Consider the following 14,120-nt stretch of genomic DNA (forward strand, 5'->3'; position numbering starts at 1 on the left):
ATAATAAATCACACAGCAGTGCAACTGACAATGTCAGAATATGGGGTCTGAAGCCAGAAGGATATCACACTTGACACAACATAACATGTAGCTAACAATGCACTCACTGTAGCTAAACTAGAACAATAATCAAACATATTCTAAGGAAACCTGTCCGTTTGATCCTTCTGGCCTTGATTACCTATCATAATTTATTCTTTGGATATGGATACACTGTTGTGTGCAAATGCAGATCAATAGCTGATAACATACTCACGCTCCATAATGCACTGGTGAGGCCTCATCTGGAGTAACGGGTGCAGTTTTGGTCTCCAGGCTACAAAATGGACATATCAGCACTAGAAAAGGTCCAGAGAAGAGCGACTAGGCTGATTCCAGCGCTACAGGGGGTGAGTTTTGAGGAAAGATTAACAGAGCTGAGCTTTTCCAGTTTAAGCAAAAGAGGATTAAGAGGAGACCTGATTGAAGTGTTCAGAATTATGAATGGAATTTGTCCAGTGGATCAAGACTGTAATTTTAAATTGAGTTCATCGGGAATACGGAAACACAGTTGGAAAGTTAAGGGTAAATTTCACAAAAACATTAGGAAGTTTTTCTTTACACTTGGGATAGTTTTATCAAGTAGTGTTGTAGACAGTAAGACTTTAGGTCAGGGGTCTCCAACTCCAGTCCTGGAGAGCTACTGTGGCTGCAGGTTTTCATTCTAACTCTTTTCTTAATTAGTGACCAGTTTTTGCTTAAATGGCACCTAAACATAAATTTGATGTGAAGTGAGCCAACAGATGACCAACTAAGTTGGGGCCTCAAACTCCAACCAACTTCACTTCATTCAGTTTCTTAATTTGAAGCCAATTCCAATTGCTAATGAAACCCGTTATTTAATTCCATGGTGCTCATTCTGCCATGGCAGACATTTCCAAAACTTTTGTGGACCTGAGCAGATCAACATTACTGAGGCCTTCACCTTTCTTTATTTTCAGTTATTGTGTGATGGATGCAGGTTGTTGTTTTTGTGTTGGTTCATTTTGTGTCTTAATATTGTTTGGTTGCTAATTAAGGAAAAAAGAAATAATTAAGGGGCCTGAGGTTTAAGATGTGCATCAATTAAAATTAAGGCAAAGACTTAATTAGCAGCAAAATATGGTCACTAATTAAGAAAAGGGTTAAATGAAAACCTGCAGCCACTGGGGCCCTCCAGGACTGGAGTTGGAGACTTGATGTTATTTTAGAAGAATTAAGTGGATAGGACTGGTGAGATTTGGTGGGCTGAATGGCCTGTATTTCATCCAGATTGTCCTAAAGTTCTAATTGTTCTAACATTTTTAGCTTGAAAAATTAACATATTTGGTAAGTTGGCAGTCACATATGGACGTAGAGTTCTATAGGTCTACACTGTAATATTCAAGAATGGACAAATTAATTTTAAAGCTAATAAAAAATTCTTCACTTTAGAACACAATTTTATGTGGCAAATTAATATATAAACATGATTGTAAAGAAATAATTTTGACTTGAAAGATATCGAACTTATCTTGTATGTGACCCAAGTAGTGTGGTAGGACCTTAGGGACTTTCAAAACTGGACTTGATGTTATGTTAGAAGAATTAAGTGGATACGACTGGCGAGCTTTGATGGGCTGAATGGCCTGCTCTTGTCTAGATTGTTCTAATGTTCAAATGAGTTATTTTGTCTTCATTGTGTTAGGCACAGTGGCACAGTGGGTAGCGCTGCTGCCTCGCAGTTGGGAGACCTGGGGACCTGGGTTCGCTTCCCGGGTCCTCCCTGCGTGGAGTTTGCATGTTCTCTTCGTGTCTGTATGGGTTTCCTCCGGGCGCTCCGGTTTCCTCCCACAGTCCAAAGACATGCAGGTTAGGTGGATTGGCGATTCTAAATTGGCCCTAGTGTGTGCTTGGTGTGTGGGTGTGTTTGTGTGTGTCCTGCAGTGGGTTGGCACCCTTCCCGGGATTGGTTCCTACCTTGTGCCCTGTGTTGGCTGGGATTGGCTCCAGCAGACCCCCGTGACCCTGTGTTCGGATTCAGCAGGTTGGAAAATGGATGGATGAATGGATGTGTTAGTCAGGCCACCACACTGACTCACCATAGTTGGCCGTTCCAGATAAGATGAATTTCTACAACTATAAATTGAAACGTCAGACAGGTGATCACCATTGAACTAACCATGTCCCTTCTAAAATGAAATGGATGCACCAGTGATGATCTGAGGTCGACTTTGTCAAAATCAAAGATATGGAGGACCACGTACGGCTAACAGCCACCTATTACTGCAATTTCAGTGTTACAATTATTACTTTCTTTTTCTACAGGTACTAAAAAAATGGGAATACTGGAGAATAATGTAAGCAATTATTTTTGTTTTACATTTGTAACTAATTTAGACCACTTTGCAGATATCTGTTTTCAATTTGATGCTGAAGTCTTTTTCTGTTGAACAGAGTCTAAAAAGCCAAATTAAATCCACCAATGTTGTATAACAATAAATTGTGAAATGTTCCAAGGGGCTAAATACTTTTTATAGGTACTGTAAATACATAAAGCAGAATCATGCAAAATAAACTTTCATAACCATGTGATTAATTTATAGACTGTTCTTCATTAACACAGCACACTATTTGTAAGTCACCGCCAGTCTCAGGCCCAAAAAGCACAACATGCATTTATTAAACAGTAAGTCAGTGATTCTATCTGTTAATGCAAACTCACTTAAAAATTGAATGCTTGCATGCTTGAGGTTTATCAAATATCCATCTATATGATAAAACACTGAGGTCTGTGTGTCCAACCTCTCTGAGCAATCTGATTGGACAGTTTGGCTTTGCTGGTGCAATCAAAAGAAGAAGTGCAAGTGTGAGGCACACAAGGAGGAGTAAAGGCGAAAGACAGAAAATATGAAACCGAACAGGAGGTGAGAAAGGTGTTTTGAAAATAATGACAGAGTCTGAGAAGCAGGCATTATGGGAACATATTCACGAAAGGGATTGACAGTGAAGAGACGTTCAGGCACATGGGAATACAGAGGAAAGACAATGAAGGTACATGCAGAACAAGAGATAGATAGATAGATAGATAGATAGATAGATAGATAGATAGATAGATAGATAGATAGATAGATAGATAGATAGATAGATAGATAGATAGATAGATAGATAGATAGATAGATAGATAGATAGATAGATAGATAGATAGATAGATAGATAGATAGATAGATAGATAGATAGATAGATAGATAGATAGATAGATAACTTTATTAACACCAAGGAGAAATTCACATACTCCAGCAGCAGCATACTGATAAAAACAATATTGCAGGTAAAACAGACAGTAACTTTGTATAATGTTAATGTTTACCCCCCAGGTGGAATTGAAGAGTCGCATAGTTTGGGGGAGGAATGATCTCCTCAGTCTGTCAGTGGAGCAGGACGGTGACAGCAGTCTCTCGCTGAAGCTGCTCCTCTGTCTGGAGATGATACTGTTTAGTGGATGCAGTGGATTCTCCATTATTGACAGGAGCCTGCTCAGTGCCTGTCGCTCTGTCACTGATGTCAAACTGTCCAGCTCCATACCTACAACAGAGCCTGCCTTCCTCACCAGTTTGTCCAGGCGTGAGGCGTCCCTCTTCTTTATGCTGCCTCCCTAGCACACCACTGCGTAGAAGAGGGCGCTCGCCACAACTGTCTGAGAGAACATCTGCAGCATCTTATTGCAGATGTTGAAGGACGCCAGCCTTTTAAGGAAGTATAGTCGGCTCTGTCCTTTCTTGCACAGAGCATCAGTATTGGCAGTCCAGTCCAATTTATCATCCAGCTGCACTCCCAAGTATTTATAGGTCTGTACCCTCTGCACACAGTCACCTCTGATGATCACGGGGTCCATGAGGGGCCTGGGCCTCCTAAAATCCACCACCAGCTCCTTGGTTTTGCTGGTGTTCAGTTGTAGGTGGTTTGAGTCACACCATTTAACAAGTCCTTGATTAGGTTCCTATACTCCTCCTCCTGCCCACTCCTGATGCAGCCCATGATAGCAGTATCATCAGATAGCACAGGTACCGTGGCTAGTCTAATATAAAACACTATAAAGTATCATTTTTTTATGGTCCATACATGGCAGTTTTAATGTTTGTGTTATTGAACAAGCTTTACATAGTTCTGATATATAAAGTTTATGGAATAATAATATGTAACATTTAGTGTAGCACAAAGAAAAAAATAATCTACAGTATTATGTTGCACACTCCTAAGTATATTATTTCATTACTGTTTTGAATTGTATTTGTTTCCTAACACATAGGCGGAGTGGTGGCTCTGAGGCACTGGCAATTGGAAGGCTGCTGGTTCAAATCCCATAAACGCCAAAAGTGACTCTACTTCGTTGGGCCCTTGAGTAAGGCCCTGTCCTGAGTACAACGTTAATCTGCATCTAATCGTGCATGTAGGCACTCCATCCTGCAGAGATAAAACCTGGGGTTTGGTGGCAGAATTGGCACTCCAGCCACCATAAAAAACCTCACGCTGGTTCCATTCCATCTGAACTAGTGTGGTGCTGAGGTGTCACCTGTCACATGGCTGCACTCGGGTCCTAATCTGGGATCCTGAGTTGGATTGTCATGTGATGGGTGCGACAATGTGCTGTATCAGCACCTTCTCCTAACCTAGCACACAAATACACAACCTAGAAATTAAGTAAATCTCTCTCTATATATAAAATCCAACGTCTGTCTGTATGTCTGTCTGTCCGCTTTTCACGAGAGAACTACTTAATGGATTTAGATCGGGTTTTTTTCAATAATTTGTTTGAACATTCCTGTTGATTTTGCGACTTTTCTCATCGTGCGAAATATCATAGTTCGATTGCGGTACCGATTTACTTGTGCAAATCCGAGAGAGGTGTACCGGGCCGAGGGGTGGGATGGGGTGGGGCCCTCCTCACTCACGCCCTAGCCTCGGGCGTATCTTACATCCGCTTAACTAGCGAAGGAGAAAACTACTTAATGGTTTTAGATCAGGTTTTTATCCAGAATTTGCTTGAACATTGATTTTTCGACTTCTCTCATCGCGTTAAGAATCATAGTTCACTTACGGGAGCGATATATTCGCACTTATCCAAGACAGAGGCTGCGGGCCAAGGGGAGGGAGAAGCGTGACGTCAGGAGTGGGGAGTCAGTCTACCTCTGCATTTTGGAGTGTACCTTGCCTCTGCTTAAAAACTTGAAAAGTATAGTACCATGCTTGTTTATTGTAAATGTTACCTTCTAACCATTCAGTTTTACACTAGTTAGTCACAAAACTATTTTGAGTAAAGACATATAGCCATATAATTTGCTGGCTGCTCTCTCTGTATGTAAAACAAAGAGCAAACCGAAAGTGAATCTGTTTCTGTACCTCACATTTGTAATAACTCTGACACTTAAGTGTGCCTGAGTAAACTTTAAGACCAGTAATTAGTTAAACAAAATGACACCTTTTATTGGCTAACTAGAATTAGGACTAGGAACTAAAATAACAAAATGCAAGCTTGTATGCAAACATCTTGCCTGAAGAAGGGGTCAGAGTTGCCTCGAAAGCTTGCATACTGTAATCTTTTTTATTTCCCCAATAAAGGGTGTCATTTTGCTTAAGTTCTCCTCACTACATCCATAATGGTTAACACGGTATAACACCCTAATACTATTAATTAAGAAAAACAACTCAAGAACTCAACGAAAGGCAAATATGAAAGAGGAGGCCTGCCTTGAAAAGAATCTTACTAAGCAACAAACCTTTGCATAGTTTCAAGTCAGCTTCTGCTAACAGACTCATCCTGCAACACAAGCTTGCGTGCCTTTATAACAATGACAGGAAACTTTAAAAACATACAAGTTCTCATGTCGCTATCTTCAGTAGTTTAAAAAGATGAACACTAGGTGGTGCAATATTTTCAAGAAAACTCACCTTGTGTCTAAAATCCTTTCTGCCCAGGGCCAAAGTGCGGAGCTTTACTAAAAGTAGCTGCTGCGCCCTAAAGCAGTGAGAGAGAGGAAAAGTTGAGATGACAAACATCTTACGCCTCATCATTACACACCTTATCCTCCATTCGTAGATGACTTTGAATTAAGTTTTACACATAACCTGTTAACTCCTTAACACTATCATTCTCTCCTTCACCTTCTTCAGGTAAAGCCATTAGCCAGGGCCCTCACCTGCTGTAGTTGGGGATAGTTCCCATTTCCTGGTCCTTTCCAGTTGTCACCTCCACCCTGGCACAGAACCACTGGTACTTGCCGTCGTAAAGAGTGTCAAGGATGTGGAGAATTTCGTCACACTTCACAGCCAGCGTATGTTTGTCAGACTGCTTATTTAGGTTTAAGTTGACTCTCACATAGAATGAGTCAGGAAAAAACAATTCTTTGTTCTGCATTTCTTCACATAGGCTCTTGTAATCTGTAAAAGATTGAAAAAAAGAACAGTTATACGAGTACACTTCTAGTCTTTGTAAGTTCACTGAATACATATGCATTTTACTTTTTAGAGGTGATAAAAGTATTTATATTTCCTGAATAATATCATCCTGTATAGTTATTTCTGTGTAAAGCAGGGGTTCCTAACCTGTGATGTCCACCTCTTCAGGGGGTGTGAATTGGCATTTGAGATGGTGCGACAAAATAGGAAGGCTGTGTTAAGATTTGCAAAATTGAGTGAGGTGCGCTGTCCGACTTTATTGTGGCACAACTGGTGGCTTACAAGGTACCACCATGTGTAGGTCATTTATTAGTTAGAGTTCCTGTTCTGTGATATGAAAAGAATCAAGCACTGCACGCGCAATTGTCACCTGTGTATGAGCTACAGAAATGCTCGGCCTCTCAGTTTCCTTGCTGCGGGTGGAACATTTGTAAAGGTGAATAATTTTTTTTTAAGAGAATGGACTTTGAACCTTGCAATGATCCATACAGACGACTGAGGTCTAGTATTGATTTCTGATCATGCCCTGATCATATCACTGATTTTGAGGTTTGATTGATATGTTTCCCAGGGGGGACAAGGGGGACTGAACTGGATGTAACACCTGCTGTTTACACTCAGCCCCACCACTCCTGCTGGTGGTCCTAGCAGTAGCACAGCAATTTTTAACTGTGCAAGGCATCTGTTTTGAATTGTAGTGCAGGTGTTTTTGGGGGACAAAGCTTATCAACTGTATTTCATTGCCTAGCGGCATATTGGTATCCATTGCTTAAAGGGGGTCTCCAATCCCCCAAACCCCTCATTCGTTGATCGTGTGCTCATTGCCTCATGCCACTTGATGCTTCGTGAGATACCAAAACTTCGCGATTGTCAAAGCTTCATGGAAGACATATTTACAAGATTATTGAGATTTGTGGCGCAGTGGTAGTGCTGCTGCTTTGCAGTAAGGAGACTGTGGAAGATTGTGGGTTTGCTACCCGGTTCCTCCCTGTGTGGATAGCGCTTTGAGTACTGAGAAAAGCGCTATATAAATGTAATGAATTATTATTATTATAAAGACATATTGCTCAATTTATGTTTAAATTTTATGCACTGGGTTAAAAGCTCTTTTTTTTTTATTCAATCCGTTCACCTGCAGTACTACTATATGTGTCTTAATTTGTGGTTCAAAAATGAGAAATTTGACTTCTTCATCTTCAAATGTGATATTACTTTTGTAGGGAGGGCGAACATAAAGGAAATATTTTCTAGGGGTGCGGGGCATAGAAAAGGTTGGGAACCTCTAGTGTAAAGTGTGACGTGGCATGTGATGAGCTGCCAAAACACCGAAAGGCTGAGAAGTGAAACGAATGACAGTCATTGAGGCATTCAGTGCATTTATATGAGCTTTAATTCTTCTTCTTCTTCTTTCGGCTGCTCCGGTTAGGGGTTGCCACAGTGGATCATCTTCTTCCATATCTTTCTGGCCTCTGTATCTTGCTCTGTTACACCCATCACCTGCATGTCCTCTCTCCCCACATCCATAAACCTTCTCTTAGGCCTTCCTCTTTTCCTTTTGCCTAGCAGCTCTATCCTTAGCATCCTTCTCCCAATATACCCAGCATCTCTCCTCTGCACATGTCCAAACCAACGCAATCTCGCCTCTCTGACTTTGTCTCCCAACCATCCAACCTGAGCTGACCCTCTAATGTCCTCATTTCTAATCCTATCCATCCTCATCACATCCAGTGCAAATCTTAGCATCTTTAAGTCTGCCACCTCCAGCTCTGTCTTCTGCTTTCTGGTCAGTGCCACCGTCTCCAACCCATATAACATAATTAGTCTCATTGCCGTCCTGTAGACCTTCCCTTTCACTCTTTCTGATACCCATCTGTCACAAATTACTCCTGACACTCTTTTCCACCCATTCCACCCCTGCACTCTCTTTTTCACTTCTCTTCCACAATCCCCATTACTCTGTATTGTTGATCCCAAGTATTTAAACTCATCCACCTTCGCCAACTCTACTCCCTGCATCCACACCATTCCACTGACCTCCCTCTCATTTACACACATGTATTCTGTCTTGTTCCTACTGACCTTCATTCCTCTTCTCTCTAGAGCATATCTCCACCTCTCCAGGGTCTCCTCAACCTGCTCCTAACTATCGCTACAGATCACAATGTCATCAGCAAACATTATAGTCCACGGGGACTCCTGTCTAATCTTGTCTATCAACCTGTCCATCATCATTGCAAATAAGAAAGGGTTCAGAGCTGATCCCTGATGTAATCCCTCCGCCAACCTGAATGCATCCGTCACTCCTACTGCAGACCTCACCACAGTCACACTTCCCTTGTACGTATCTTGTACAACTCTTACGTACTTCTCTGCCACTCCCGACTTCCTCATACAATACTACAACTCCTCTCGAGGCACCCTGTCATATGCTTTCTCCAGGTCCACAAAGATGCAATGTAACTCCTTCTGGCCTTCCTTAAACTACTCCATCAACATCCTCAGAGCAAACATTGCATCTGTGGTGCTCTTTCTTGGCATGAGACCATACTGCTGCTCACTAATCATCACCTCACTACTTAACTGAGCTTTCACTACTCTTTCCCATAACTTCATGCTGTGGCTCATCATTTTTATTCCCCTGTAGTTACTTCAGTCCTGCACATCCCCCTTATTCTTAAATATCGACACCAGTACATTTCTTCTCCACTCCTCAGGCATCCTCTCACTTTCCAAGATTCCATTAAACAATCTGGTTAAAACCTCCACTGCCATCTCTCCTAAACACCTCCATGCTTCCATAGGTATGTCATCTGGACCAACGGCCTTTCCATTTTTCATTCTCTTCATAGCTGTCCTTACTTCCTCCTTCCTAATCCATTGCACTTCCTGATTCACTATCTCCACATCATTTAACCTCTTCTCTCTCTCGTTCTCTTCATTCATCAGCCTCTCAAAGTACTCTTTCCTTCTGCTCAACACACTCTCCTCACTTGTAAGTACATTTCCATCTTTATCCTTTATCACCCTAACCTGCTGCACATCTTTCCCAGCTCAGTCCCTTTGTCTAGCCAATCGGTACAGGTCCTTTTCTCCCTCCTTAGTGTCCAACCTCTTAAGCAACTCATCATACGCCTTTTCTTTAGCCTTCGCCACCTCTCTCTTCACCTTGAGCCTTATCTCCTTGTACTCTTGTCTACTTTCTGCATCTCTCTGACTATCCCACTTCTTCTTTGCCATCCTCTTCCTCTGTATACTCTCCTGTATTTTCTCATTCCACCACCAGGTTTCCTTTTCCTCCTTCCTCTTTCCAGATGTCATGCCAAGCACCCTTCTTGCTGTCACCCTTACTACATCAGCTGTAGTTTCCCAGCTATCTGGTAACTCTTCACTGCCACCCATTGCCTGTCTCACCTCCTCCCTAAACTCATACATACATGAGCTTCAATAACCATGATTATTTATGGAGGCCTGATTTCTAAATTGCCATGTAAACCCTCATTCCAAATGCAGAAATTGGGTTATTGGCTTCCGAGAAACCTGATTATAAGAAGAAGATTTTCTGTAAATATTCCAGTTATGTGGCTAAGTAAACCCTTAATCAGATTATTGTTAAGGACTTTGTTGTTTGCGCATGTCCGTTGCACTCTGTCAGGTTGCGCATGTATTTGCTTTACACAAGCTGTCAAGCTGCTGTGAGTAGAAGAGCCTACTAAATAAATTTATACAGGCAAATGTTCACACAATCACTTTATTGCTTCTCCTGCAAAAAATAATCTGTCTCAATATTTCACAAATCGCTAAATTTCTGTTGACGAGCTGAACATACAGTTACAGAGCTGCAGAGTAATGCTTATTACATTGTGTGATTACTTTTTAAAGTAACGAGCAACCTAACACAATACTTATCGTATTAAAATACTTGCATTATTATTATTCCGGAAAAGTAAAAAGCTCACATACTAGGACCTTTGCAAGGCTCAGTCGCACAGCTAAGCAGAAAAGATGGAGCTGAGGAATATCAGGTAACAGACACCTATAAAAAAGGCATCAATTTGACTAAACATACTGTATCTACAAAACACAAGATGTCATGCTTATTTTCTGATTCACAGTGGCTGATGATGACTTTTAACTCTTTTTTGTGCAGATTAATGATGTTAGACCATTTGGCCAAAGTAGTACTCCAGAAGATTATTAGTAAATGTGGATTATTAAAAATAAATGTTCTGCCTTAATCTAGATTTTCACGTGTAAATGCACTAAGTCAGGACAATGACTCTAAGCACAAAGCAAAGACAGCAGTAGGGTATCTTTAGGACTGTGATGGTGCAGGTCGACCCCATGCTACCGGATCCCATCAGAAGCCTCTGGAACCCATCACTGCCGATAAAGTTTCCGAGCGATGAACTGAGCAAATGAGGACACCACAAAAAAGCAAGGGGAAGTTGAAACAGTGCTCAGTACTTTCATTAAAAATTAAACAAATCCAAAGAGTTTCCAAAGTGCAGTGCAAAATGTCTAATAAATAAATAATCCATCAAAACATCTGAATGAATAAAGCCATTAAAACGAGGTTAAAACATGGCAGGAAACAGTCTTTAAAAAACTTGTGCCCGGGTGCACTTCTTTAAAACGAGGAGATAGCTATCGGACAGATGCCTACCATCCCTCTACAGGTCCGGGTCCCTGCCACTCCATGGCTATAAGAGGGCGCTTCACTCCAGACCCAATGCTCGGGTCCCCAGAGGCCATGGTGCTCACAACGGGACTCTCAGTTCAAGCCTTGCCATTTCTTGCTGCCTTCCTGGACTTCAGCCGTAAGCTGCCTGGTCACTCCAGCTTCCTGAATTGCTTAGCTGGAGTGATCCTCCACAACAGCCCCTGAGTCGTTTCCACCCTCTCCCTGGAGGGGCTCTCCTAACAGGTTCCTTCCTCCTGGTTTGCTCTTCCTTGCACCTGCACCAGCTCTCTTACTCTCTCCCATCTTCCTACTTGATTCTCTTTCATTCATTTAACCTTTGTGCTGATGTCTTTTTTCTCTTTGTTTTCCTCGCCGATCCCTTGCGCTCCCCTTATATGTGCTTGCATAATCACCTGATTGCCACCCCAGGCTGATAATGAGACAGACCATCCGCACGTGCAGTATGGCAAGGCAATACACGGTCAGCTGACTGCCTCGCACCATCCAAGAGACGAGCCATCTTTTCTGCAAATCACTTGCACCTACTCCACTCCCCAGCACAAGTGCATCCATTATTAATTTATTTCAAATCGGCCACTTTTTTCTGAGCTGAGGATCCACTAGACCACAATGACAATATCCTTGAGTGGTACAACCAGAGCCTAGACTTGAACCCAAACAAACATCTCTGGAAAGACCAGGAAATAACTGTCAACCAATGATCTCCAACCAACCTGACAGAGCCTGAGAGGAATCTACAGTGAAGGATGGCAGAAAACTGCTAAATCCAAGCTTGCTGCATCATACCCAAGGAGATGCCAGGTTGTAATTGCTGCCAAAGTTGACTTAACTAAATACTGAGCAAAGCATGGGATATTTTATTTTTTTATTTTTAATAAATTTGCAAAAAATTTTAAAATCCTATAATCACTTTGTTATTCTGGGGTATGGAGTGTTGCTTGATGTGGGGAAAAATAAATTTAAATGATTATAGCACAAGGTTGCAACATAACAAAATGTGAAAAAAGTGAAGCTTACCTTCTAAATCTACTGTATATATGGAACCTGTTAGGAATACAGTGTAACAGCGGTCAAAAGGAGAACAAAGTTATGGACAGAAATGCAGACAAAGAACCTGAAATGAACAGTCAGTGATGCACAATGATACGCATTGTAAATGCCAAACAGGCTGGATGGGCATCCCGGGTAGAAGACAGGATGGTTCCTTACCCAGACAGGACGATCCTAGCAAGCATCCCAGCCGAGGAGGAGAAGGGGATCAGTCCAGGAAGAGAGAGCCAGGAATGATGGATGGATGGCCCACTGGAAAGAGAAGATGTTGCTGGGATTTTTTTATTGCCCCAGCACGCTAGATGCCAGCGGCCCTGGATATTGGTGCCCAGTGGAAAGCCAGAAGAGCTGCTCTGCCAGACTACATTTTCTGGCATGCCCATGGTCTCTGGGTACCACAAGAGGGCACTGCAGGGAGACAAGCTTCCTGCTGTAATGAACTTTCATATTACCCAGAAGTGCAGCAGCCCTGGCACTGGAAGTACTCCAGTACTTTAATAAAAGGGACCGCACTCCCTTACCTGGAGGAAGCTGGGAGGAAGAAAGGCAACACTCAACTGGAGGAGGGTAGTCCGGTGGTAAGAGTTTTGTGCATTAGAGAGAGAAACCTCTGCTTTTGTGCTACTTTGTGGTATTGTGGAAAGAATACAGTTGAATAAACCGTCCTTTATTTGTACCCGGGACACTCTGTGTGTTCGTGTCAGGGGTTTGGGGCTTGCTGATGCCACTGGTTCCACCACAGCATCCATACTTATGTAGACAGAAAAACAAAAATATGGATATCTCACCTTCCAAATTGGGCTTGAAGATGAGAGCAGAGGGTTCGGTCCACCACTGCAGGCTGAAATGTGCCACCTCCCTAGTACAGGAGTTAAGCTGCAGGTCTTCCCCTCCCATCAGCACCTTTTTCAGCTATTATGGAAAGACCGAAGAACAATACAACTGCATAAGGAATATGCGATCAAGAATTTCAGATATTGCCTAATTCGTAATGACTGCATTAAAGAGATGATACATAAGAAGCTGGTCCTCCTTTCCTTTTCAGTAAGCACACAGGGAAAGGTGAAGGGAGTACACAAAACCAGAAAGCTTCACACCGTAATGCCATCAGATGCAACGAAACTTTAAAAAGCTAGAAGAGCAGCTGCTAACAGGTCACTCATACAGATATAATTCTGCCTTTTTTAAAAAATGTGTTATATTCAAATCAGCTGAAAACATCACAGACATACGGCTCAAACACAATATTGACAAAAGATTTATTTAAATACAGCCCTGCATCTATAATATAAAGTACCTCACCTGAATCAGCTGGCATCCCTCTGATATGCCACACTGCTCAGCGACTGAGCCAGACTTCACGTGACGCACAAACATGCCAGTGCGGTTGCCCCCGATAATGGTGATGTCATCGGCCAGTCCTCCTATGCGTTGTACTGGAGTGGGAGAGCTCAGCTCTTTTCTGGGAGGTTTTTGAGAGCTAAACATGAGCAGAAAAAAACAAAAGTTGTTTGCAGCATATAAATAGCACAACACAAGGTTATTATATCTGGAGAGGCTGATGAGCTCGAGCACTAAAAAAAGAACAGAAAAAAGAAAGAGTCTGCTGCAGGGCAGAGAATGTAGATTTGTGTTTAAAGAGTAACAATTGAAATCAGTGGTTCTCTAGTTCAGTCCAGGCTGTGCCCTGTTGCTCCAGGTTTACGCTCCAATCAGTTTCACATCAAGAAAGTCATTTTTACTTTTAATTGATCACATTGTTTAATTTGATGTCATTTTATTTATCTCTTTTTGCATTCAGAAAAATGCATTAATGTCAGATTTGTATTTATACAAAATTAGGACATACTTTTATTTTTGGCCATAACATTTAATGGTTAATTCTGTCATTTTCTTATAATTAACTTTTTCTCTA

At 41.9% G+C, this 14,120-nt stretch overlaps 1 protein-coding gene across 1 annotated transcript in view; it reads right to left on the reverse strand.

Moving 5' to 3' along the window:
• LOC114661981 (caspase recruitment domain-containing protein 10-like) overlaps nt 1-14,120 on the reverse strand; it is a 174,327-nt gene that overhangs the window by 42,768 nt on the left and 117,439 nt on the right. Inside the window, exons 15-18 of the mRNA XM_051934920.1 lie at nt 13,508-13,685; nt 12,994-13,117; nt 6,195-6,435; nt 5,947-6,013 (exon numbers count right to left, since the gene is read on the reverse strand). Coding sequence (XP_051790880.1) covers nt 5,947-6,013; nt 6,195-6,435; nt 12,994-13,117; nt 13,508-13,685 — 610 coding nt within the window. The remainder of the gene's footprint in view (nt 1-5,946; nt 6,014-6,194; nt 6,436-12,993; nt 13,118-13,507; nt 13,686-14,120) is intronic.

Source organism: Erpetoichthys calabaricus, chromosome 12 (genome assembly GCF_900747795.2).
Source record: "Erpetoichthys calabaricus chromosome 12, fErpCal1.3, whole genome shotgun sequence".
NCBI classification, from domain to species: domain Eukaryota; kingdom Metazoa; phylum Chordata; class Cladistia; order Polypteriformes; family Polypteridae; genus Erpetoichthys; species Erpetoichthys calabaricus.